Source organism: Plectropomus leopardus, chromosome 24, assembly GCF_008729295.1.
Source record: "Plectropomus leopardus isolate mb chromosome 24, YSFRI_Pleo_2.0, whole genome shotgun sequence".
Lineage (NCBI taxonomy): Eukaryota > Metazoa > Chordata > Actinopteri > Perciformes > Serranidae > Plectropomus > Plectropomus leopardus.
The window spans coordinates 5254716-5282298 of record NC_056486.1 but is presented as its reverse complement, the minus strand read 5'-3'; the positions used below and the strand labels follow the sequence as shown (position 1 = coordinate 5282298).

Genomic DNA, 27583 nt, shown 5'->3' with positions numbered 1-27583 from the left:
AAAGTAGGATTTTAAATTAGGCTTTTACATGTAATGGAATATCTTTGACTTTGCTGTAAAAGTACTTAACTATAGTTAAGAATCTGAATATTTCATCCACCAATGGACCACAATGCAAGAGGTGCTCCCATATAAGGGATAATCCATATCGAAAACATGGTGTAATGAACACACTGCCCCATTTAAAGAGCGCAATTCCCCAAAATATTTGTTTGCAATAATTACTGGCAACTGGCCATGGTATAAGCCGGATATCCCACTTTACCTGAAGCTGTTATTACAGAGTATTTTATTATTAAATAACACACATAGATAGATATGTTTGGATGTATTGATTGATTTCTTAATGTAGAGAAAAATAAATATTTTCATCAGTAAGCAGCACTGGCCCTGTGTGTTGTGTTTGATCAATATATTTGTTTTTGTCTCTAACCCAGAAAATTAGATCAAGCACAGCAGTGTGTAAAAAGCCTTGTTTTCAAAATTGTGCTTCTAATAATAATGATGATGACAAACCCTTAAGCAGAGAGGCTAAATGTATGGTTAGCCTACTCTATATTTGTGCTATAGTATTCACTATGGAATTCAGACAGACTGTTGTACATTTCAGCAGAGGGTCTGTATTATTCTGTTTTTCTGCTTCCTCTCTCTACCTCATTGCCTTCTCCGCAGCTGTAAATCCAAAGCGGCAATGCCAAAACAATTTGTGTGTGCAAGTGTGTGTGTGTGTGTGTAAGAGTGACAGAGCGAGAGAAAGAAAGAGAGAAAGAGAGAGAGAGAGAGAGAGAGAGAGAGAGAGAGAAAGGCGGGGAAAATTGAAAAAATAAAACATGTTTGCAGCGAGTGTTTACAGCAGGAGAAAGTGAGCAAGAGTGTTTGGATGTCTACTAGAGAAACTAGTGCTCTGTGTTTGTTTCAATATACTCACACATATGAGCATGTGCATACACAGCGGCTCCAACATGCTGATGAGTTTCCTCCATAGGCAGCAGTAACTTCATTATTTACAGCAGTTAGATCATTAATATGAAAAGCAGTGTTGCCAATTTGCTCCCACTGCTTTATACGGACCTGAACTGATTCCAGAGCTGTTTGTGAGTCTGTTTGTGTTTCTTTATTCTGTTTCATCGGTGTTACGCAGAAAGGAAGGAGTGTATGTGTTGTAGGACAAGGCTCCGGAGAGGCTCTTATTCTGGAGGCAGGTTTCTGGTTGTAGTGTTTTGTTAATTTTGCATTATTTTAATGAAGTTTTCTGAAATTCTGGAGTTGTTTTGGCTGCGTGGGGCTGCTGGACTCCTTTTCTTGTCTTTTCACCTTGCCCACCTGTTTATTATGGATTGTTGGTATTTGTAGGTAATGTTAGTATCGCATTTTTGCTGAATTTGCATTGGTTTTTTTTGGTCAATATTTCTCAGTCTTGGAATAGTATAAAAACAACATAACATGAAATGGTGACTTGAAGTTGTAATCATCTTTTGTTTAATAGATCAAATGATTATGTGTAATGTAGAAGGTGTCACCTGTATCCAAAATCGCAGATAATTGTTGCAAACTCTGCATTCCTACAGTTTTAAGCCTTTTTAGCGTCTTGTTTTGGTTTTATGTCTCACAATGCTCCTCTTACAAACCAAACCTGTACTCACAGGGCTTCGTGAAATGTTTATGACCTCTTAATGCTGCATTATGTGGTGGTGGTGGTGGCATTTGTTGTGTTGAATTTATGTGCCAGCATTATAATGCTCAGATATGACTGTTAGATGTGTAAACAGGCAACTTTTATGAGGCAATTATTTGTCAATGTTGTGTTTAAAGTTGGTTCACAAAGTGACAAAAAAAGAAAACAAACAAAAAAAGAAAACAATTAATACTGTTTATCCTGTTGCGCCTCTGGCTACTCCCCAAACTCTCCATCAGTGCCTGGGTCACACTCCGTCTTTCACTTGATGGGGTGTGACTAGTTAGCCCATAGGGGCAGTTTAATATGGGAATAATTGCAGTTTTTATCATATTGTAACACTAGACTGCTCTCCTTCATCGTGTTCCTCTTCATGACGGCTGTCTGGCTTGCTATTAAGTGCTGGATGTCTAATATTTTCCTCAGATGTAAAAGCCTTTTCTCATCTCCTGCTCATAATGCTGAAACCCGACTCTAAAATAGACCAAAGAGGAGGATATTAGTTGAAAAGCACTTAGTGGTTTTGCTCCAGTATATTTTGTGAATTTTATGCCCCTATACTCAAACTCTACAGCGTTGTGTAGCTTTTTATTGAGGTGCCACTGAATCCCTCAACCAATCCATCTCTCCAGGTGTGATAGATTATCAACTAAAGCTGCTTCACCTCAGTCTGACATCTCTTTCATCATCTCAGATATGAAACATGAAACTTTCCCAGGAAAACAACATTTCCATGACTCTTTTCATCACTCACTTTGGGGATGGCTATTGTGTAGGATATAGCTGTTACGCCATCTTCTTCTTCTTGTAGACGCCGGTTTCTGAGTCACTTTACTGCCGGAATCTAGGAGGGCTTCTATGGTTTGGAGTCCAAGACAGAGAAGCCCTTCAAGATTCAGGTAACAAAATGACTCACTCACTCTGCAGGCCCAACGGGAGGCTTGACTCAAACCCATAAACTCACTGTCCGTGGGAGGATACAGCACTGATGTACTTACCTTCTTATTTAACCTGATTCTGAGCAGATCTGTCAAAGGCAGTAATGTGTATCTTATTGTGAATACAGGAGCTATCCACGGTGCTGAACCTCAATGTTGTGTGATATGGGCTGTGTTTGGCATGTTTATCATATCATTATTGTACATTGTTTTGTTTTAATGATCTAATATGTGCATTTTGTCCGCTCTACCGGGTCAGCTATGTCTCTCCCTCTGCCTCGCCATGACCTCTGCCCTGTCCTGTTCATGAGCATGAACGCCCCTATTATTAGCTGGAATTGTTTGTTTGTTTACCATTTCCAGAGCCGGGGCTATTCATCAACACCAAATTATTTTTCAGCACACACACAGAATGCACAGCTAGCAGACCATGAGGAGATATTCGCTGAATTTGACAAAACGTGTTTTCGAATCGAATCACTGACTGCACCTTTAACACAGAGGGCCAGTTGTTTTTCTTTCATTTACCCAGAATGGCCAGCACGGTGTTGTCCTTCAGCACTTCCATGGAGCCCGAGCATACGAAGTAGATGGCCTGGAGGGCATCGCCTTGGCGTATGAGGAACTCCCCAGGAGCGCAAAAGGAGGTCTTGATGATGAGGGAGAGGGAGCGCAGACATCCCCTGCTGGCCGATTCGAAGAGCGGCAGCTGCAGCAGCTCGTTATTCAGATGCATGGCGATGTCAGCTCTCAGCTCATCGGGGAAGTCCTTCAGCAGCTGAGGAGGGAACGAGAAGGACAGATTTTCCTTCTGTAGTAAAACAAAGATACACAATCTGACCGCAGACTATGGATGGATCTCTGTCTCTCTCTTAGCTTTAGCAGCTTCTCTTCTTTGTGTGTCATCTATTGAATGTGACTGTGTGGGAAGGTGGAGGAAACAGAACCTTTCACTTTCTCACACAGTCACAAACAGCTGACACATACATGACAGTTTCTGGATGAAGCTCATTTTCATTGTGTGTACATTTACTCAAATATCACTCATTACAGCAAATTCAAATGCAGTGAATTCCCCCTGTTTGAGCCACACAGTAGCAGAGCAGAAATCCTTGCGAGGGAAACTTGTGGGTTATTACCTTAAAGTATTAGCGTCCCTCATCATGTTATCTCTTTAAAAAGGATTATCTAGATTTAAAGCCACGGTAAAACACATCAAGAGTGAGTTTAGTGTGTATGAGGTCATTAATCCATGAAATTAAGATAGCTGGCCCAGCGTGATAGAACCCAAAACAAAACCCAAATCCTCTCAGTGACTTTGTCTGCTCGGAGGGCAAGTCACCGGATTTGCACTTTCAATTTTAGAAGCCAATCGCATTGTAGATGGCAAGGTCAATCCAACCCACATATACCCATCTCTGAATGTTAAAGGAACAGTCTGACATTTTCAGAAAGAGGCATCCAAACATTTCTGAATGAAGAAGGATTAGATCATGTGAAAATACCTGGGGGGCAGCTGCTTCTCACATCATATGGATTATTTAAAAAAAAAAAAAAAAAAAAAGAATAGAAAGATCACAGAAAAATAAGACAAGCATAACTTTCAGGGCTTGGCAATACGATACATACCGAAACACAGGTTACGATTCAATATATCTGGATATACTGCAATACTGTAGGCAAGGAGATATAGTGTGTTTTTTTAATCTAATTTTAAGGAAAATTGTCATAAAGAACATTCGCCGACGTGCATAAAATGTGATAAATTCACTGTCACTGTATCACAAAACATAAAATTGCAAAACTTGAGTTGACTGACATTTTCTTACACCTCTACTTTGCTGTGGCCATGTCTGCTGCCAAGCAGGAAACGTCTGCTGTTCGGTTATTGTTCGTTTTTTGTCTTTTCATGAAAACGCATTAGTTCCACCTGTGTAGTTCCTACTTGGTAAATGTCTACAAAGTGTGTTAGTCCTGCCATTGTGAGGTGAATGGAAAAAATTCAAAGTGATCTGGCTTTATTTACTAATATTGTGTGAGGCCACATGTTATATATTTTGGACAACAAGCCAAGGACCATTTAAAATCAGTCTGAGAGCCACAACTGGCCCCCAGGACAGACTTTGGACATGCCTGATTTAAAGTAACGTGATAACCATCATATGTTCACAGTCTCTTCTGGCAGAGATATTTAACCACTGAGTGTATCTTAATACCTCGCTGACGTCAATGCCGTTGTTGACAGACCAGGTCGTCTGGAAACACTCCATCATACGTTGCTCGAGGGCCTTGGGGAGCCGGTGCACCCGGATGAAGTCCTTGAGGTCCTTGGTGCGGGTGTGGTAGAGGGAGCGGCGTGAGTACATCCTCTGGATGATGGCGGTCACATTACCAAACACCACAGCATGCATCAATGCTGCAGAAGAAGCGAAAAAAAAGCAATATCTCAATAAAAGACTCCTGCAATAATTCACTTATGGAGTAATTGTACAAATTTAGCACAACATGGGGTGAGCAACTGATAAACAAATGATCCATTAGAGGATAAAGTATCCTTGAAATTTACTTTGCTCTAAATCAGAGGACATTGCTGCACCTCAGAGTTTAGTCAAAGTTAACTTGTTTGTTGGTGATCTGTCAATACTCTGAAACAAATAGTTTACAAACATCTTTGCTACCCTAGCCACGTTAGTGTTAAGATTCTGATTGGTCCAGATTAAAATTTTGTCATTATTAAGTCAGTACAAAATACAAAATTGACATAACATTGTGGATTTAGTTTCCACTGCCAACAAAGTACGACTGCTCTCATGTTGTGTTTAGCCCACCTCCGATCAGCATGGTGCAGATGGAGAAGATCTTCTCAGAGTCTGTGTTGGCTGACACGTTGCCGAATCCCACGCTGGTCAGACTGCTCAGAGCAAAGTACAGTGACGTCACATAGGAGCTCCTGACAGACGGGCCGCCGCTCAGTGTGGTCCCCGAGCCGTTGGGCGTCCTCGCTCTGGTCCTGCTGCTGTTCCATTGGCCTGAACCCAGCAAACCCGCCCCGCTCAGCGGCTCCAACCCCGAGCCGTTCCACTGGCTGTGATTGGTCAGTCCTGCTGTCATGGTGCCTTGAGGCGAATCAGAGACTCCCAGCAGGGAGGTCAGCGGGGCCAGGAAGTACGGCGTTCCCAAGCGTTTGGCCAGTTCATGGAGCCAGCCTGGTGCAAAGAAAGAGACGAGTTTGTCAGTTTAATGAGAGCCATTACTTTTACTAGAAGGCTTCATTAGCAGTGAGGCTGAAAGGGCAAAGTAATTATTTCAGTGTTTGTGTGTTTGGGAGGAGTAAAGGCCAGACACTGCATGCCCATGTGTCTGATAATGTCAGATTGTATTTTTATGTCTATGCATGCTGCAAATTCTTCCTCTAGTTTCTAAATTTGTCTGCTTGTCTGTGTTTTTCTCATATTTTTGCAACTCAGTTCTTCAAATGCTTTATCTCAATATATTCTTTGTTTTTAATCACTTATGACCCTACACCAATTGAAAAGGACATCAAATGTTTATTGGTCTCTTTGTATTGTTTTACAATATGACCTTGGACCAAGCAGTAATCTCCGGGCTGAAAAATGAAGGCAACATGAAGTGACGATGAATTGAAAAAGACATTATAGAAGACACTGAGCGCACTGACTACATGAGTACATTTTCTGTTTTACTAAACTGACAACACTACAATAGAAACTAGTTAATTTAGGTGTTAAAAAAAGAAAAGAAAAGCAGGCTCCCATTCATTGTCAGAGGAGCAGCTGCAGACTTAAAACTTGATGAAGTTTCCTGGCTCTATTCCGGTTTCTGGCTTTGTGGGAGAGTAGCTCATGTTCACAAATACTCATTGTACTGTCTGAGGCCATGGAAATAACATATTGGAATTTTTAATTTAGGTGGTGCTCCCCTTTAATGATGCAAGAAAGTCTCAGAGTCACTGTGTAACTGACTGAAATAAACTTAAAAGACATGAAGCCATAATGCAAGGCTGTAGAACATGAAATGACCAGCATGGCAGCCAAAAAAATACAGGAATAAGAGTAAGCAGATGGTTCCATTCTTAAATATTCATTTATATACAAGAAACTATTCTTATTTGTAATCAACATTGCAACCTCTAGATATCACTGATTTTCCAGTGTGAATTCTGCTGTCATGAATCTCCGTTTGAGGAGCACTGGAGTCGACTTGTAATCTGCACTGATAAATGGATCGTGTTTACACTGTGCTTTTCAAGCTGAGGACGACAAAGTGCATTTAAAAGCCTCTCATTCAGCCGTGCAAACACACTCATTAACCAAGAATAATGGAGCCCTGCTCTGCTCATCGGAAACAATTTAGGGTTCATTGTTTCGCTCAATTACCAACCTTACAATTAATGGACAACCCGCTCTTACACCTGAGCCATAGCCGCCCCATGAGTACAAGTGAGCTCATCTACATCTGTGTGTCAGCAGAGGCTTTCTCTGCTTATTTCTCCCTTCTAATCTCCTCCTGTCTCATTCCACGCTGCTGATTTAAACAGGATAGCCTCAATCACCTCACACAATTGTTGCTTGGAACTCAGCAGGAGAGGAGACAGATCTCCATAATTAGAAGTGTTTTCTCACACACTCTGCACGCTGACTGTATACAAGCATGTCTACATACTCTGCTCTGAATCTCTGAAAATGATGCAGATTATCTTTGTTTTGCTCTCCATCTTTCCAGTGATAAAAATCCTTTCATGAAGTTGCAACATGCAAACTGCAGAACACACAGACACACACCTATATCCCAGGAGGCGGGGCTATTACTTTCGATCTCGCTGCGTCCGATGAAGTACCAGATGCAGGCCATCCAATGTCCGAGCAGGGCAAACGTGGACATGAGTAAGGTGAGGACCACAGCGCTGTACTGGGAGTAACGATCCAGCTTCTGCAGGAGGCGTAAGAGGCGGAGGAGGCGCACCGTCTTCAGCAGGTGAACTCCAAAGTTCTGAAGAGAGGAGTCATGGATTTGTAGGTATAAACACATCGAACACAAAGATATAGAAAATGGAGCTCACTGGGATGGCATTAGTTACTCCTGGATGGGTGTGGTAGGGTATAAATATGAACCATATTTCATGTTTAATCTTAAAAGTTTCTCATCTGGAGCCAATTAGAAATTACCCATGCACACTGAGAATTTTAATCAAACATCTTGACAGTGAGCTGTGTTAGTGGGAGACGTGCCCCACCATCTCAATCATGGTGCAGAAAAACAGGTGAAACCTTATCGCTTAGATAGGATAAGAAACACTAAAGGACCATGGGCGGATTGCAAGACAACGGATCCAGCTGGCCAAAGACACGCAGAGGGCCCCTCTACTCCTCCTATAAAAGTAATCATTTTCTGTGTAGTTGCTTTGTGCCTCTTTGCAGTCATGTAGTCTTTTTGAAGTTGTTTTTGTCTCTTAGTCGCAATTTTCTCTTTGTAGTTATTCTGAGTCACTTGGTAGTCGTCTTGTATCCCCTAGTGGCCATTTGTGTCTCTTTATAGACATTTTGCATCTCATTGTAGTTGCTTTGTGTGTCTTTGTAGTTATTTTGTGTCTTTGCATACATTTGGCATCTCACTGTAGTCATTTTGCATATTTGTAGTCATTTTGAGTCCCTTTGTAGTTGATTTGCATTTTTCGTTGTTGTCATTTGAGCCTCTGTGTATTACTTTGTGTCTTTTTGCGGTCATTTTATGTTTCTTTGTAGTTGGTTTCTGTATTTTAGTGGTCATTTTGTATCTCTCTGTAGTCATTGTGTGTGTCTTTGTGTTCATTTTTGTATTTTCTTTGTGTCTCTTTGCAGGTGAAGGCCAGGGGTTGGACTGCTGGCTCTAGGCTCAGTACATCAGTTTAATAATCCATCTGTGCTCAGGACACCAAATTCAGCGCTAGAAATAACTAGGGTTATTTCAATTTCAGTTGTAGCTTTAACCAGAAAATCCATTTAGAGAAAATTACTGCCATTATCATCCTCAACTGAGAGAATTCCTTTATTCCTTAAGTAAAAATATCCTCTTCAAATTGTCCCTTTATTGATTTCCCCTGTCACTTTTGTATAAACTCCAGTTGCAATTCCTTGCTTATTTCGGTGTTCAGTAAGTGCTCTGTTTATTGAAGTAGCTCTGGTCTCAACAAAGATGAATTACAGACTCAGACAGGATTTAATTCTCTATATATTTAGATATGGATCCATTCAGGGGATTTAATTCTGCACAGAATGCACAGGTGTGTAATCTCTCTGCCTAACTACAGTATTGATTGCAGACAAGTGTTTCTGAGCATATTCAGAAGTCCATTTAAACTCATTACACCGACATCCAGCTCTACCAGAAGCCCATACAGCAACACATAACTGCAAGGTCATCGCACAACTTCTGGTCTGGCCAAAAGTAAAGAAAAGTCAGACAACATTTACATAATTTTGTTTTCAGAAAACATTTTCCTCATCAAAATCTAATCATCTTGTGACCCCTCAGATTCAGGGATCCAACGAGCAGGCTCTGCACTCAGCATCATCAGCCTAATCTATTCGCCTGTACCTGTAATTTGTCATCAGCGTACTCATTCATCAGCTTAATTACTGGTTACCTAATTATGAGTTTCTTGTTGAAGCTCAGACTTTCAGTTTTCCTCCCCCGAAGCCACTACAGCAAATAGTGAGAGCAGGATTTCAAGAAAACATGGAGCAAAGATAAAAACAATGTTTGATTAGTTCTTACTTTCCTTCGCCTCTTCTTTGTAGAATAACATTTGCATTTACAGGCTCTTTCATGGTCTTATTAAATTAATGTTGAGGGAGTGTCAAACAGCAGGAGAGTGCAACTGATAAAAGAATGAAGTCTATTAAAGCTGTTGGCGCTCATACAGCCGCCGCCTATACATCACACACACATAAATCACCCCTAAAGACATACAATGGTGCAAGCAGTCACATATGTAGGATTTATATGCACTCTCCCAACACTGGTATTTACAGGAATGTGCACACATAATAAAACAAACTAAAAGCTACACTGCATAGCTCTATGCTTAGGATGTTTGTGTGTGTGTGTGTGTGTGTGTGTGTGTGTTAGGGAGAGAGAGAGACCCACCACACTGATATTGAAGGCATAGAGCAGGTCAAAGGGCAAGGCGGCGATCAGATCCACAAACAGCCAGGATGTGACGTAGTGAATGCAGATGGAACGGGCGTCGTACACGACCTGACCAGACGTGCTCACAAAGGTGGTGCGGAAGTTCAGCACGATATCTGCAACACAGAGCACATCAGTTATATCTTGTTCATTTCCAGACAAAAAACAAAGTAAAAGCAACATGTTGCCCAAAGGCGAGCAAGCTGTTTACACAAGTTTTGCCAGGCTAAGCTAAGCTCACAGGCTGAGAGTGGTATCTGCAGGCAGGTTTCCATTAACCCTCAAATTGCGAAAATTGAAATGGCAAATATAAAATATGCCCAATGGAAACATGTTAATTTAATTTCAATTTATCACCGTTTTTCAGCTCACCACTTGTGAGTTGGCGTTTCAGGCAATTCGAAAAAGCCATTTTTCACAAAACTGCAATGGAAACAATTTTTTGGCTTTCATAAGTCACTTAGCTCTTGAAAAGTTGAGCTGATCATTGAGAAGTTTTGAATCCACAATTCCTCTGTAAAATCGTGGACTATCACCTCCCAGATATCCGTCATATGTTGCTGCTCCCACATGTAAGGGTCTTGCCTTTTCATTATCACTCGCCTACCACGCCTTCGATTAGAAATAATGACGGCTAGTGTGGTGGCTGCAATGTTTTGAACATCCATCGCCATGCTTCTTCGAATGTTATCGAATGTTATGTTTTGTAAACGAGCAAAAGAAAGACACAGCTTATTTTTAATACTATTTTTCTTTTTTAAACACAACTGTAGGAACTACAGGATGAGGTAATGAGTCTATATGTGGACATGTAAGATTAATAACTGCAATAAAGGGATAGTGAAACAATGTAAACCTTATTTAATCCACCAATGTGAATTCATATACTGATGGAAAATGTCTTCCAATTTATTTTATAAATTAAAATAGAAATATTAACCACCTGTCTAGAAGAAAAAGAACAATTCACGATCAGTTTTGAAACAATTCTCTCCATCTGTCCAATAACAGACCAGGGTTGACATGTTTGTCAACCCATGTCAATTATTTCCTTTTTCCCTCTGTAGTATCAACCAAAACCACAAAATATAACATTATGAATGACATTATCACAGGAAAAAAAATTCCGGCTCGACTGGTTTGTGCGCCATCAATCAGTTTGTCTGATTTTGTGGGGAGTCAAACCCACGGACAGGCATTAAGAATAACGATATAGGAATAGCCAATCTCCTCGCTAACTGTCTCGTTTGCTTATGTAGGTCACATAGAGGCATCAGTATTAAACTGAGACGGTTTCACAACCAGTTAAAATCTTCATGTTGCTGCTTTAACAAGCTCTCCTCAAGCAGGATTAGTGGACTTGGTTGCCGGAGGGGAGACAGCAGGTTGAGATGCAGCGGAGAGGAAGTGGAGATTTTTAAGGAGGGTCAATTAGCATACAGCTCTCGTGTGTCGGGAGGAGGAGTTGGAGGCAGTGCAAGCTACGGTGCAGCTAACTGGGCCAATTAGGAGAGAAGGAGAGGTGGTTTCAGAGCTGCTTGTTTGGATTATTAAAACCAGGAAGGAGGCGCCCCTTAAACTGATGTTAGGAGAGAGTGGAAAAACACATAATGGAAAGAAACCAAGAGGCATGAGTTAACCCTTTGAAACCTAAAAAAGAGGCAGTAAATGAGGAAATGACCCAAAATTTACCAAGAAATAAGTTAAAAAGTACAAGTACAGAAAAGTCTCTGAAAATTACAAATAACAAAACAGAAACTGAAATAGAATAAATGAAAAAGATATTTTAAAAAACAGAGAAATGGAAAAAGTGCTTAAAATGAACAATAATTCTGTAACATTATTTTAAATATTAAAATTACGATAATTACAAATATAGTTCTTTTCTAGCTTTTTTCTTTTTTCCCTAGACATTTTCCCAAGCTTTTTATGAATAATTTTCTAAATCCACAATTTTTTTGTCAAAACTTTCATGGAAAGAACAAAATAAATAATGGACTGATTTAACTAACAAGTAACGGTGATGTAGCTAAGGCCTGATATAGTTTAACTCTGTGACAACTCTGTGAAATAATGCAAAAGCAGCCTCACCGATAATAAAAAGTATCTCCACTAAGATATCGCTGACACTTGGAGGGTTACGTGCTGCTGAGGCGCCGTCCTCTCTTATTTCCACAGCAGTGAAACAGACGTTGTAGGGAACGGTGACGGCGACGTAGAAGGTGGCCAACAAGATGAGCCAATCCCAGCCGGCCTTGAACGCACCGTAGTGGAGGAGGATGAAACGGGACTTCTGGATGTCTGCCACCTTGTACTCTGGAACCGGGTTTGCGTTGGCTCCAAGAACACTCTAGATGTGGTGAATGGACACACACACAAACATCATTAATACAGACATATTAGCTATATTAGGGTATATTTTTGGTGTAAATGAATAATGTATTGTCTTTTTATCTGTTGGGAATATCTCCACCAGCTAGACCACCATAAATATTTTATCATCATCAGCAGCACTGCTACTAGTGTAATATTTATTTTAATGAACTGGTCAAACTTGGAAACATAAACAGAAAGTGATCAAAAATGAGAGTAAAAAACAAACTTCAGGCACTCATGTGCGGAGCAGGATCAAATGCACTTGAAATGAGTTAAAAAGCATTTATTCAAAACATGGCTATTTGCTATAAAACACCTAAATCACAGACTGCGTTTGGCCCTGGAGTCTTCATCAGAGAGCACAAAGGTTTAAAGGTTTTAAAATATGTTGTCCTCATATTATGTCATGAACTGTGGCGCAGGAAGGTAGGACCCAAATGCTAAACTCAGACCAGGTAAGAGCAGCGAAACAAGGTTTATATACGGTACTAATGGGGTGTGATGAGAAACAGGTGCGGGAAACACAATCAGGGATCAGGTGCACACCGAAAAGGAGGGGCGGGGCAGACAGGAACCTGGAGACAGAGGTGAGTGATACCAAAATAAAACAGGAAGACAAGACATGAAACATGAGGGAGAAAAGAAAACACTAAACAGACCGCAGACTATGACATATTATGTCTCAGCAACATATCCTCATTTATCAGTTCATATGATATCCAAAGAAGTAGTGCCCCTTGGATAACTTCACGTACCACATACACGCAGGTTTCGGCAAGTAAGGTTACTTTGGTAAAGTTTAGAAGAATAAGAAAAAAAACTGAGCATCAACACATCATTTCCTGCATTCTGATGATTATTTATGCATCAATTTTTGCCTTTTCTGCATCAACTTAGGCTGGAAATGTCTGTTATAATGTCAAAATAAGAGTCCTCTGCTAATTTTATGTTTTTACAGAGTGCTGCAGGTATCTCGTTTATTTCTAGGCCAACAAAGATGCTAGCTTCACCCTGTTTCCCTCAACAAAAAGCCTATGGGATTTTACTTTTGGATTTTGGATTATTGCAAAAAATAAGCTCTGTAGAAAGATAATTTTCACAAATTAACACCACTTTTGTTATTTTTGAAGCTTAAATGCAATCACAAGAAGCAAAATGCTAATGTTATGCTAAATATGAACTACACTGATTGGCATGACTTCAGTGTCACCGCCACAACGAGGCTGTAAAGCTGCACAGCCAGTTGAAGTGCCTCCTGCGTCCTCAAAACCTCTGCTACACTGGCACATCTTGTATCTACAAATTATGTGCTGACAAAATCAAGTGTTTCTTTAACTGAGCATCCACTGATGAGTTAACTGATGCAAGAGGATGAAACCTGTTAACTATGATACTGCACCTGATCCGCCGACCTCATGATTAATTCAAATGACTAATGAGAGCTTTTATGCTAATTTCTTGCCTCTTAATTCCCGTGTTGTTCAGATCACACTGCAAGGGCACGTCTCATCTCAGCTGCTTAAATTTACAAGTTTTTATCTTATTGACGTAGAAATTAATGCAAATCGAAGCCCTTGAAAACATGTCTGGACACACAAATTGCCCCTTTCAGCAAATGTGAAATGTATCTGCTGACACCGTCTAATCCTCATTAGCCACGGGGTCATTGGAATCAAAACATTCATCCTCCAAAAATATCCCGATCATTAATACACTTAAAAAAATACAGTAGGTCAGATCCAAAGTGGGACAGAAGGTATGTAGGACAGCATGTCTCACATTGTTGATCTTCAGCTTGCTCTTGGTTTTGTCCTGTTTCTGTAGGTGTCCTGACAGCTGGTAGAGGACGGCCCGGCTGCGGCGGCGCTCCACGTTGAAGCCTGGGGGGCGGCTGATCTGGTGGATCTCAAGGCCAGTTTCCTCGTCTGAAAGCGAAGACACAAAACTGGAGAAACTGCCAGCGCACAAATCTATGGCTCCCAAACTTGGCTCTAGAAACTGCAATTTATTATTTACCATTTATATCTGGACAAAATAACCGACGTACTGTTTTGCTGAGAGAGTAAAATAGGTTATTTGCTTGGTGACTGCTCCCAAACCGCCTCCATAACAACAGCGGTCAGGGCTGCTGATAGATTCCTGCCCCAGCTGCAAACCCTCGATTGGATGGTTTCATGTGAATTATAGTGGAATTGGAAAATGCCTCATGATATTTTTTATGCTTTCTCTCACCAGTTTCAGATTCATTGCCGTGGTCCAGGTCCTTATTTTCTGTAATATCCTTTTGTGAGACCAGGAACAGAACAACCTCGCTCTTCTCGTTCTTTATGGGCACAATGTCCAGCAGACACCAGAACTTGGAGCCTGTTCAAAGAAAAAAAGATTTGAATTTTACAGCCTGAAGACAAATTATCCTCAAATATATCAGGGTGGACTGAGAGACAACTTTGACTCACACTATATTAACCCTCTGAAACCTGAGAAAAGTGTTAATGAGCAACTTGACAAGAAATTACCCAAGATTTGAGGAAGCAAGACATTAATAAAAAGTTGCTAGAAACCTACTTAAGAAATAGCATATTAAAGAAGAGAAAATAAAGAAAGTAACCTGGAAACAAGTAAGAATAATAATAATAAAATATCTTTTTATTATTTTTCTATAACTCAATTTTAAATGAATAAAAATGCTAATTTTAACTATTTACTTCCCCGGAGTTGCTGTTTTTAACTTCAAATAATTCTCTCTCCTTCTTTCTCATTATTAACCTCATTAAATGTCATACATTTCGCGGGGCATTTCTCTCCAAAACGCTTTTTCCCCTGTGTTTTTGAAAGAAAGCATTTAAACATTAGCTTGTTTAAACTTAAGCAAATTGGCTTGATTTCATTTAATAAAAACCTAGGAAGGAGGGTTAAGGCAAGTTGAGAATAATTTTAGAAAATACTTTTCACATCAAATTTTATGTGTATATATATATACTGTATATATAGTTGAAATGTTTGTGAGAGAATTAATGCAGCACAAGAAAACAGTTGTCGATCCAGGTTTGAAAGGGTTAAACATGATTATTTTGACATTATCCTCCAGTCATCTGCTCTCACCACTCTTCTTGTACAGAATGATCTCGGTCTTGAACTCCCGGCGTTCATCCAGAGCTTGCTGCATCTGTGAGGTGAGGCGGTCGCTGGTCTCGCTGCCGTACAGGAAGTGACACATGCAGCTCTTCTGCATCAGCTCGCCACGGGCGAAGCCAGTCAGTTCACAGAAGCCATCAGAGCAGTAGACGATGGGGTAGAGGGTCTGGACCTGAGCGTTCCCCAGGACGAAGTTACTGTCTGGATTGCGACACAGGAAACGGAAACAAAGAAATGGGGATAAAGCTGATTAAGAAAGATGGTGAGACGTCAGAAGACCACGAACATCCATCACTAAGAGAGATGCTTGACGGTGTTTCAGAAACATGAATACATAACTGTTTTATTAACTTTCATTATAAACTACAAACTTCATTATTTTCCTAAATTTTGACTTTTCAGGGTTTTCCATGACCAAGGGAACCCTGCATCTTGATGTGCACTTGTTCAAATCACTAATTAAAACTCACCTTTTAAGAACTTCTTTTAATGTGACATTTATGTTGTGCTTTATCTTTTTAGTCGTGTTTTCCATTATCATTTTAAGTTATTTAAGGTGTCTTTGCGTACCTTGAAAAGCACTCTATGAATACAGTGGATTGTTGCTATTAATTATTCCCTTTTTTCCAAAGTTTTTTTTAAAGAAACCAAACCAACTTCTTCAATTGTGTGATGGTTTAAATACTTGTGAAAGGTGTCTGACAGCAGCACAAGAAAAGTAATGTAGCTTTAGGTTTCTAAGGGTTAATGTCACTATTAAATATTAAAATGAACAAAAGTTAAAACCTAGGACTAAATGTTAGTTTACAACGCTGAAAATTTAACCTGTTTTTCTTTTTCAGTTTTACACTTACAAGTTAATTTACTCAATAAAATATATGTAGACATTGTTCTCTTACCGTAAAACTGTTAAAAATAACATAAGAAAAACCCTGACATTTATAACAGCTGCTAACAAAAAAATACAGCCAGGCTAGCAGCTCGTTAGCCGTTCATTTTAGCTAAATGCTAACGTCACCATGCTAACAACCTGGCAATGAGGACGCTAACATAATATTTTAAAGGTTTAAAGTTGTTTTTTAGCTAGAAGTGACGTTTTTGAGACTGATACCATGCTAACATGCTGACACTAGACTTAAAATGCTACTAAAATATTTAGTAGGTATAATGTTGAGGTTACCTTCATCTCTGTTCACGGTAGGTAATTAGCGGTGAGCACGAGGGTATGCTAGCATACTCATAATTAACAATTATGTTTAAAAATTAACAGCAAAACTAAGAGTATTTTTCAGGGGTACAAGGTTGCTCCTTGTTTTTCTCTGTTCAGGAGGTCATATTAGGTAGTTGGCTAAATAAAGTTCTACATAGTCCAATGACGTCCCATTTCCAGCACTCTGTCCCCCTGATAAATCTTATTTGTATAGCCAATTTATGCAAATTGGTATGATTTATCCCCCGCATTTGATTGGCTCCTTCTTGGTTTAAAATTAATTAAGCCAATTAATAAATTGGCATGTTGGATCACTCCTTTCTCCAAGAATATAGTTGTAATATTATGAGAAAAACTAATATTAAAAGAATTAAGTCAGAGTTTTAAAAGAAAAAAAGGAATAATTTTATGAGAATAAACTTTTAATATTACAAGAATAAAGCTGTAACTTTATGGGATAATAAATTGGCAATTTTTACAACAGGTAAGAGCACAGGCAGCCTCCTTGGCAAAAAATGTTACTATTATTTAACCAGCAGAAGATAGTGGTACTTCTGTGGTCTGTTCCAGTTTTATTACACTTCCAATCTAATGCTTTACTCAACTATGTGGTCATCATCTACAAGTTCACAAACATGTCAACCCAATTCAAAGAAAACACAATTAAAATTTCATGCACAGCTTTCTTTTTTTCCACAGTTTTCATTCCCACTTTATGTTTGCTGCTGCGCTCTGAAAGGCTTCGGAGTAATTCTGCTCACTTTGAAGAGCTCGTCCTCGGGGAGAATTTAACATGCTTGCTGTTTTCCAATGATATTCACTTCATCCTCTTTTTTTTTTTTTTACCTCCCACTATTGTTCTCTTCAAAAATTATCTCCTTTCCCCACCTCTCTCTGCCTCTGTGCCCTCCACAATATTTCCTTCTCCACTGTAAAAATAAACTGTTGATGTTAATTAACTTGTTAACTTGTTTTAATCCTTTAAAACCTAATAGGATTTCTTTCAAAAACAAAAAAAGGCATTTAGTAACTTAGCATGAAATGTCTTGGTGACAACAAAGTGACCAAAAAATTGGTTTTAAAAAATAGGGAAGGATTTTTAGAAAATTATTCAAAATAATACTACTACTAATAATAATAATACTACTAATAATAATAATAATAAAAGAAGAAACAAAAATAATATTATATAATATTTTATATTTTAAATTATGTTACCTTTTTTCTTTTAGCACTAATTTAAAGGTCAATTTTTTTTCTCTTATTTCCAAGTTATTTTTTGTAGCCTAACTTTTTTTTTACTTTATTTATATATTTATTTATTTGCTAATTTTTGGGCCATGCCAACTTGTTGCTCTCTCCCAATTTTTTTTTTAAAGAAATCAGTTTGCTCAGTGTTTAAACCAGCCACAAACTGTATATACTTGTAATTTATAATGGGATATAATATAAATACAATATATATTTAAAAACATCTGTCTTATAATGGCTTAATAATGCACAAAAAAACTTAATTTCCAAACTACTGGTCTGTGCAGCAGAAGTAAAAGCATGCATGTAAGCATAGTGTCTGTTAGCAGATTGCCAGAATGTGCAGGAGCTATGACAAATGGTTTGACAGTCTGAGTTATGGGGAATAATCTTGAATAATTCATTATGAAGCTGAATTTGGTATGATAGGTGACTCACAGAGCCAAGACATTCATTCCACTGAGATCATTAAAGTCCATACATAAATGAATCCGCAAGACTGGAGCGCTCACTTTGAAGAATGCAAGCAATATGGGACGAGAGAGCGGGTGAGGGGAGTGATTGAATGAGAGAAAGAGACGGAGGGAGAGACAAATTTACTGAGACACACAGAAGGGGGGATTGCAAAGGGATGAACCAGGGACAATAAAATTGAATAATCCATGCATTAATAAAGCACGTCCAGTGTAAACGCTCTTGCCGAACCTCATTGCTGCGCCACTCAGACAAGAAATACAAACTGCCGCTCAGTGCAGGAGGCTCATGGAAGACAAACATTTTCTCCAGAGCAGCACAGCAAGTTATGAATCACAATAATACAATAAACAAAATATCCTGCAACATCTGTTGGTTTAAAGTGAGAAATTAAAGCTGTGGGTGAACATGCAGATTGCAATTATACCGCTAAGGCAGAATGAACATTATTCGTTAAGGTAAAGGTCAGTGGGTGGAGCTTAACCCTTTAAAATCTGAGTTTTTTGTTGTTGTTTTTTTAATATGGGGAGAAGGCAATAAGCAACATAACAAGACAAGGCCTAAAAATAGCAAGAATTTTATTTTATTTTTTAAAGTTACAAGACAATTACCCAAAAAATAAGCAAAAGTATTTATATTATATATTTGTTATATATTTTTCCCTGTGACATGATTTGAAATATAAGATTATAATAATTAGAAATATAGTGTTCTGGACATTTTCCCCCAATTTTTTTGGATTTTTTTTCAAACAATTTTTTCAAAACTAATTTTTAGGTAATTTTCTGTTAACTTTTTATTGATTTCCTGCAATTTTTTGGGTAATTTCTGGTCAAGTTGTCATTGCCTTTCCCCCCATTATTTTCAAAAGAAATCAAATGATTTTGCCCAGATTTTCAAAGGTTTAAAAACAGGATTCAAAGCGTGAACAGTTGTACAGCTGACATCCTATGCTGTTGAATGACAGCTTCCCAACTCGGAAACTCTGACCTTCCAACATCACGTGAACACAGCAAGTTTATTCTAGCAGCAAAGTTGGGTGTCTATCAGAACTGACAAAGCCGGAACCTTATACAGTCTATGTACATCCCTTAATTGATGTTGCATCGTATATAACCTGAGCCATGCAACAGTATTTGGACAAACTTATCATAATAAACTATATGGCCTGGTCACTTAAAGCTGTATTACAGACCCTGATGAAATACCCCGACTCCTAGACATTGTAAACTGTCTCCTTTTTGACTGTCATAGAGATGAAAGAGCATGCCTCACAAGAAGGCGCCCACGTATCATTAACTTTTTTCTTTTTGCCAAGGAGTTCCCGCAATAATCCAAAATCCAATGAAAATCCTGTTTGCTTTTGGACAAGCGAACCAGGGAAATGTTAGGCCACCCTTCCAAAAAAAGTCGAGCCTGCTCTGATGTGTTTTTGTGTCTTCCACATTCGCACTCTCTGTGTTTTCACACTGTAATTGCAACCGGGAATGACTGAAACTAAACTCTAACCGCAGTTTCTATATTTATATAGTATAGTTGTGACATCACAAGTTCAAGAAATTCCTCACATCTCATTTGAAGGCACCTTTTCTGAATACGGGCTGTGTGCATTTCTCTGTGGATTGCTGATTTGCTGTTTTAATATTTTCACAGTGTTTATATACATATATATATTTTTAAAGACGTGGAAATGTGGCTTTTCACAATATGGGATCTTTGATGTAAAAAGGAAAATCACAGTATTGTATTTTTTTCTGCTTCTGTATCAACTGAAAATGACAAACAGATGACTCACTCAAGAAATCAAGAAATCAGCAACGAAGGGCACAATGTCGAGCCGAACAATGTGGTGAAACAAGCTGAACATTTACTGTTTCGACATGACAGTGACCTTGTGCACATAGCCAGGTCCATAAAGAAATTGTTTTGGTGCAGAAGAACTTGACCTCAACCCCATAAAACACAATCTTGTGACTGTAAGGGAGAAAATACCTGCAGCCAGGCTCCAAAATGTCCTGAAAAAGCTTTACAGAATAGGAGGCTGTTCTTGCAGCATATAAATGCATCTTTAAAAATGAAAAATGACATATGAGCTTTTCTTTCACGTTCTCCTGAAAGCTTCAGTGTAAGAAGGCCAGTAAAAGCTTGCCTTATATAAAAGCACTAACCTTGTTTTTATGCAAATTGTGCACTGCTCCTTAAATATTAATATATTCCTCAATTCTGCCAGTTAATCATCTCAAAAGTACAAGCCTATTTTTTTCCCTGGGAGAAGTGATTCATGAAATCCTATTATATTCTGTCACACTCTTCAAAATCGCCAGCTGCATCACTCCTGTGTTCAGAGTCGTGGTCGGCCTCCCTCCCCTGCTGACTCGCAGTCGATGCCACTGCTGCTGTTGTCACTACAAATCCATCCGGCTGTATATATGAGTAACTCAGCCGCACACTTGTTGAATCTCGAGTCGAACAGTGGTCCGTTGTTTTAAGGGTGAAGAAGCAAAGCAGGGAAAAGCAGAGGAACAAAATGTGATTCTGGCTTCCACTGTGTGAGACGATAGACTCACAAAATAATCCTCAAAGTCTTTTTTAAAAATCAAACCAAAAACACCCTATTGTTATTATTATTATTATTATTTTTAGATTTACGTGAAAAGATCGACACAACTGTCATATCTGTCCTTTAAATATTAAGCTACAGACAGGAGGTAGCTAATTTAAACATGGATTTTTTGAGAAAACCTGGATACAGCATGGAGGTGGGGCCCAGTTCATTCCTATGAGAGCTGCTCAGAAGTGCATGAAGCATAAAACTCTTTTTTTTGTGATATAAGTCCTCAGATCTTCCACATCTTGGGGCACAAAGAGCATGCACACTGGGGCTGGGCGATATATGGGCTGAAAATTATATTGCGATATTTTTAGGCTATATCATGATAAATGATACATATCTTGATATTTTTAAATCTCCTCAAAAGCAAATCGTTAACAACAAACTCCTCTTTGATGTGTCACTATTGGTACTCTGAAAAAAATATTAACACAATTCAAGTTTTTTAGTAATATAGATATAATGACATAAGTGGGTGAAGGTAAGTACAAAAACAAGAAGAACTGAAATTTCTGGTAGAATATGGGACCTTTAAGTCAACCAACAACCTGCACAGGTGTGTCAAATTCATCCGTGCATCTGTTTTTCAGTTTTTCAGAGACGTAGCACTGAGAGTCCTATCCTGTTCTATCCTATAAGTTTTCTGTCTACACTGAGTGCAAGGTTACATTGTTCATTATGCGCACACAGTGTCCATCTTCCCCCCACAGACGTGATCTGGTTTAAGAGAAACAGCTCCATCATTTTCCATCCACTCTGGCTTAATGCCGGGTTCCTGTTTCTTTTGTTGTACTCGTTTTCTGCACATTCCCCAGGAGGCATGAGGCACGCCTGTCACATCCACACTACGATCCAGGTGTAATAATGTGCGAGCTGAAACTACAAAACCACTCAGAATCAGCCCCTGAGCAGCTTAGGGAACCCCGATAAACCCTGGTGCTGATAACACTGACAGCGACAGCCCGCCACAATACATTCACCGCTGTGCACAAATATACACACAAACATGCCACACACAGTTGTTTAGAGCACGTTTTAAGGATGCTATGTTGACTTGCATTCATTCCTTGGACCCTTAAAGGGACAGTTCACCCCAAAATGAAAAATACATATTCTAACTCTTACCTGTAGTGCTATTTACCAATCTAGACTGTTTTTGTGTGAGTTGCCAAGTGTTGGAGATATCGGCTGTAGAGATGTTTGCCTTCTCTCCAATATAATAGATCTAGATGGCACTCGGCTTGTGGAGCTCAAAGTGCCAAAAATACATTTGAAAAACTCAACAGCAATGTCTCTTTCCAGAAATTATGACCTGGTTGCTCAAAATAATCCACAGCATGCTAGTGAAGCTAAAACAAGATGGTAATCATGAATGCATGTTAGCATTGTCATTATGTGTATGGTAACATGTTGAAATATATTACTTTGCAGTCAAATATGCTATCTATATGTATCTATTTAATACTAGTCATCTATCAGCTGTCTGCAGTCTGGCAAACAATGAGTTGATGAACGGTGACGGCCCAATGATTCCTGCGAGCAGGAATATTTGTAAAACCAGCTCTCTGATGTTTTCCCGAAACCTGAACTGAAAACACATTTTCACTCTGCATCAGCTTCAAAACTTTACAGCCCACAGCTTTGTGCCGGAGCTCCCCTGACAAAAACACGAAAATCTGTCAGTCTGGAGTCACTCCTCTGTCTCATTTGTTCACTTTTACAGACTTTTTTCTTAGGGCAATAAGATATGTCCAAGCCCAGTCAAAACCACTATGATCAACAAATAATAGACTAACATATCTTAATATGTATGTTTTAAAAGTGACAGGCATTTTACAGAGCTGTCGCTGGCTTTTCTGCTGGGACTCTACCACGAAAAGCAGGGATTTTCTTTTTTTTTTAACATAACATCGCTGCTCTGATAGTGCCACGAAAAGTGGGGGTGTTGTTTTTTAAACAAAATATGTCTCGTGTTTTGTTGAGATGATGCTACACGGGTGCTCCTTTCTTTCTTTTTCTTTCTTTCTTTCATTCTTTCTTTTTTACAAGACATTGCTGCATTTCCCGCCAATATTGTGTCACTAACAGTAGGCAAAAAAAAAAAAAAACCTCTTTCTTTTGGGCCTAAACCTAACCAAATATTAACCAAAGTGTTGTTGAACTATAAAGAAACAACATAATGTACAAATGAAACATATCTGTTGTTTGCAGAAATATACAATGCCAACATTTATTCTGGTGATTTAGTTGGAAATTACTGATTCCAGTGTGAATAATAGCTGCTTTTTCTCAGATTCACTGAATCACTTTGGGGTTTTAGACAGTTCTGCAAACTTAATTTGAGGATATCCCTGCGCGTCTTGGGTATTTGTCATTGTTTTTTTGTTTTTTTTTTTGACATTTTACCGGCAAAGCAATGAATTGTTAAATTATTCAAACAATAAATAAACCTTAGTTGCAGCCATATCCAAATCTTCTGGGCGCCATTAACGTCTGTACAACATCTTTCTGACAGTATTTCATTATGGGCAATGTTGACCAACCAACATTGCCATCCCTGAGTGATTAATTAAAATATGTAACCTTTGTTCTTATAAATATGTAAGCAGCGTATTAAGATATCTTTGGGTTAAAAAAAAAAAAGCAGGGCTCTGAGTGAAGCTTTCTACGGCAATGTAAGAAAAAAAATCTGGAGAGATTTCCCTGGAGTGCCGCTGGTTATCGTGCTGCATTAATGTTGTATGGCAAAGATGGAAGATCCCAGCCTTCAGACCTGAAAATACTTTTCTGCTCTGCTGGTTTCTCTTACTTGAGGACTCCCTATCAGTCACGACGGACATGCTCGGTATTCTGTTATTAAGTGTGCAGAGTGACGAATAAAACAAAGGTTTGGTCACAGTGGGACTTAAAGTGCCGCCCTCGATGCTTCAGACTTGGCATTTCTCAACCTGCACTGTTGCAGCTTTGAGTCATTAGCGTGATGATTTAATGTGGCATCTCAAATTCCTCCATTTTTCTTGCTGTTTTCTTTTTATTTAAACTAAATCATAGTTTTTTCAACTCCTCTACCCCTTGATGTTCACACACCTCCTTGTCAGCACGCTGTAGACAGCTGTAAAGTTATTTAGTCGGAGAAGCTCCTCATTAAAATCCTCCTGCTGTGTTTGTAACTACGGGCCTGCCAGAGGTGAGAAGCAAGAATGTGATCATGAATGAAGAACTCGACATCATACCAGACTTGATTTTCTCACACCAAGAATGGGGACACGCTGGTCATTCATGTTTTTATACGCAGCAAGAGTTTCATTCACGTAGCTGGTTCAGATTGTGAGTTTTACAAGTAGACAAACAGGTGTGAGGTATTTTTAACGATTAATCAGAGTTCATTAGGACTTTCTGACATATAATTAGATTAAATCAGTTTAAAGATTTAAAGACAGACTTGGTAAATGAAAATGTATAGTTAAGGGGAATTAGGAGCCATTAGTAGAGGCCCCTGTGGCAGCCCTTTTTATCTTATTTCAGAATCAGAATCAGAGTCTGGTTTTATCGCCAAGTACATTTACATATACAAGAAATGTGACTTGGTGTTTTAGTGCAAAACAGTTAACATAAATAAGGAATAAAAATATTGAATTTAAATAGAATCAGACATAAGATAAAAAATGTAGAAGCAATCTAAATATAAAATGACAAAATAGATATTTCTATTTGGTCAAATACACTATGTCTGGAGCACTGAGTATTTGACTTAATGTATCATTAAAGGGTTGCATGTTTGAATTTACCTTATATACCTGTCATTAATATTTGAAGATTTGATTCATTTTTTCTTTTAGACGTTTTGCATCTCCAATGGGTGATGGTTGGGTGGGACTTGGCCAGGTGGAAAAAATACCAAAAAATAAAGAGATACTAATTTTCATTTGCATTTTATTTGTATGATTTTGTCAACCTAATGTTCCTTACAATAAAATATGATTGAAAAAATATCTGCAACGTGTTGGAAAAGAGGATCCAGATGACTTTCAAGCCTCTGATTCTAGATGTGTATTCAGTGCTGGTAGTGGAACAGGGGACCAGCTCTTTACCCTTGCAATGACACACACTGGAGGGCTCATGGGAGTTTGTATGTTGAGTATGTGCTTTGTGGGCTGTGTCCTTTGGAGATCTTGAAGGATCGCACTCCTGGAATATAAATTGTGGGGGGCTGCGACACTGTGCTATCTAATCTTTGTGTAACCAGCCATTCTCAGTATAAAGTCGCAGAAAAATAAGACCACCAGTTATGTTTGGGATTTTTTCTTTTTTTTTTTTTAGTTTTTTTGTTGTTGTTGAGTTCATGGGTGACATTAAGTCAATAAAAATAGGAGAAAAACTCAACTCCTGCTCCACCAACAGAGTCCTAATGGACCTCCTGCAGCTGGTCTGCACGCTGAAGCTGCAAGAAGTGATCAGATACAGAAGTGCAATCTGTTCTGCTCTCAGATTAGAGCAGAGCTGATCACTGTTGACACCCAATGAAAAATTCTAATTGAATTAACGCTATCTCTTGAACTGCTGCCTTCAGGGGACACACAGGACACATCAGATACCTACAGATGCCACAGAGGATGACTGATTTTTCCACACAACGCTCTCATCATGGAGCACCTTGCAGCGGGGATGCTTCAGTAATCTAATTTGCGGCTCTGTTTCGGAAAAAACACAGATCCCGCTCTGATTCCTTGTACAGTATCCTTCATCCACACATGCTGTCTGTTGCTCCGTCCTGCCTGTTAGTTTGCGCCTTCGGGACTGTGTTATATAACAGTGTTAAGCTTGGTAACTGCAGTTTGCATATTGATCAACAGTTATTTCTGTGTACGTTTACATTGGCTTCATCCACACACTGATGCGTTTGTCAGTAAAGTCGGTAATATGACAGTACAAGTTGGATTATGTGTTATGATGATTATTTTAGTTTAAAAAAATAGTGCCACCTTTACTTTATGAATGGATCTTATGTTGTCTTCGGTAGCTGATGTAACAGTTTGAAATGTTGCGGTCATATGGAGACAGTTTCAAATTGAAAAGGATGACTTTCAATCCACAGTACTCTAAGTGAGGATGGATTTTCAATCAGGCTAAGTGGGCAACCGCTCTGCTGTTAAACTACTTTGCGCTAATTTAATTGAAAATTTGTTTGTGAAACCACCAAAGCGTGGGTCTTGCTTTATTACCCCATCTTGAGGGCTACTCTGAACATTGCATCGAAATCTAATTTCAGGAAGTTCATGACTAAGTTCTGTTCTTACGTTTTGCAGTTTCTTCAATGAATGTGATAAATCACACTACCATAAAGCAGCTTCAGGCACCCAGTAAGCCTAACTGCTAGATTTTGCAAACCACAAATATCTTATATTTGGGCATTTCATACATATCAAATGTTTTTAAAGAGACATATAGTATACGTTTTTTAGTAGTTTTGTTGCAAGTGGGCCTCGCCCATGCATGTCAACAACTGTTACCATGAGAACAAAAAACATTTTTTCTATACTTAAAAACTGGGATTAACAGTAGTGTTAGCGTTAGATGAGAGAGACCAGTGTGCGCCCCGGCAGCTCCACTGTTAGGAGAGGGAGAGCCCTCCAACAGCTGGCAGCAGTTGTGATACTTAATAGACAAAAAGCCCCAAAAGCTTCTCAATAGAATAATCTGTGTCAAGTGTTCTATAGTCGTCTGTTAAATTTCATTGTGCATCTGAAATGATAAGTGTCCTCACTAGGAAAGATGTTCAAATTTGCCTGCTGTGTGCTGCAGGAGAGGGCTCAACTCGTGGTTAGCTGCAGGGGACGTCACATGTTCTGTTACGGTGCTGAATCTTACCACAGCGTTGAAATGTAAGCACAACGTACTTGCTAATGTACAAATGTAATGTAGTGGTTTGCAGAAAGGTAAAATGCAACAATTGGGTTTACCCAGCTCAAAAACAAAGTACACATTTCACAACATGTGGGAGGAGCTGGGGGTAGACATGGACCCCACAGCTAATTTGGGCCCCCACAGGAGGTTAATTCAGCCATGACAAGTGAAGCATAACCGAGTCTACAAAAAAGGCTATGAGATTGGAAATCCACATGAATTTGCAACTTTTTGAACTCATTAACAGTTCGTCAATTGCAACTCAACCAATTCCTTTGAATAATAATCAATACACTGACTCACAGCCTTAGTGTAAACAGTGGTTCCCAAATGGAGGGTCGAGGTCCAAAAGAGGGCTGCAGGTAAGTTCTGAATGAACGTCAACTGTCTTGTAAACATGTCAAGTTTGTAGAAAACACACTTTAACATGAATAAATTATCAAAAATATGTCATTCATTTCTGCAGCTGGCTCTGTAAGAACCACAAATTCATCTTTTTGGGGACCCAGGTAGACACTTCATGAATTCTTAATATATTAAACAGTAGTCTGTGCTTTCACTCATCATAATTCATCCATCAGTCAATGTATAAGCTCATGACTTTAAGTGTCTTCAGTTCTTTTTAAGCATTTTTCAGGTCTTTGGAGGACTTTGCATTGACAGAGTTTACATATTGTTCAGAAATGTATAAATATAAACTGCTTGAAACATCTATTGCGCACCATAAAACGAAGAGATTACTCACGGGTCCCATCGAAACGAGTGGCGATGGTATCCAGGAAGGTGTTTTGTGGCGCGATCAGACCGCGCATCACGGGCAT

At 39.0% G+C, this 27583-nt stretch overlaps 1 protein-coding gene across 1 annotated transcript in view; it reads right to left on the bottom strand.

Annotated features, from left to right (window-relative positions):
- The window catches only part of LOC121962707 (potassium voltage-gated channel subfamily H member 3-like), a 36037-nt gene extending 8454 nt beyond the window's left edge, over positions 1-27583 (bottom strand). Inside the window, exons 1-10 of the mRNA XM_042512961.1 lie at positions 27508-27583; positions 15280-15513; positions 14410-14541; positions 13957-14102; positions 11893-12151; positions 9760-9917; positions 7416-7623; positions 5442-5819; positions 4830-5029; positions 3142-3391 (exon numbers count right to left, since the gene is read on the bottom strand). Of these exons, the coding sequence (XP_042368895.1) occupies positions 3142-3391; positions 4830-5029; positions 5442-5819; positions 7416-7623; positions 9760-9917; positions 11893-12151; positions 13957-14102; positions 14410-14541; positions 15280-15513; positions 27508-27583 (2041 nt within the window). The remainder of the gene's footprint in view (positions 1-3141; positions 3392-4829; positions 5030-5441; positions 5820-7415; positions 7624-9759; positions 9918-11892; positions 12152-13956; positions 14103-14409; positions 14542-15279; positions 15514-27507) is intronic.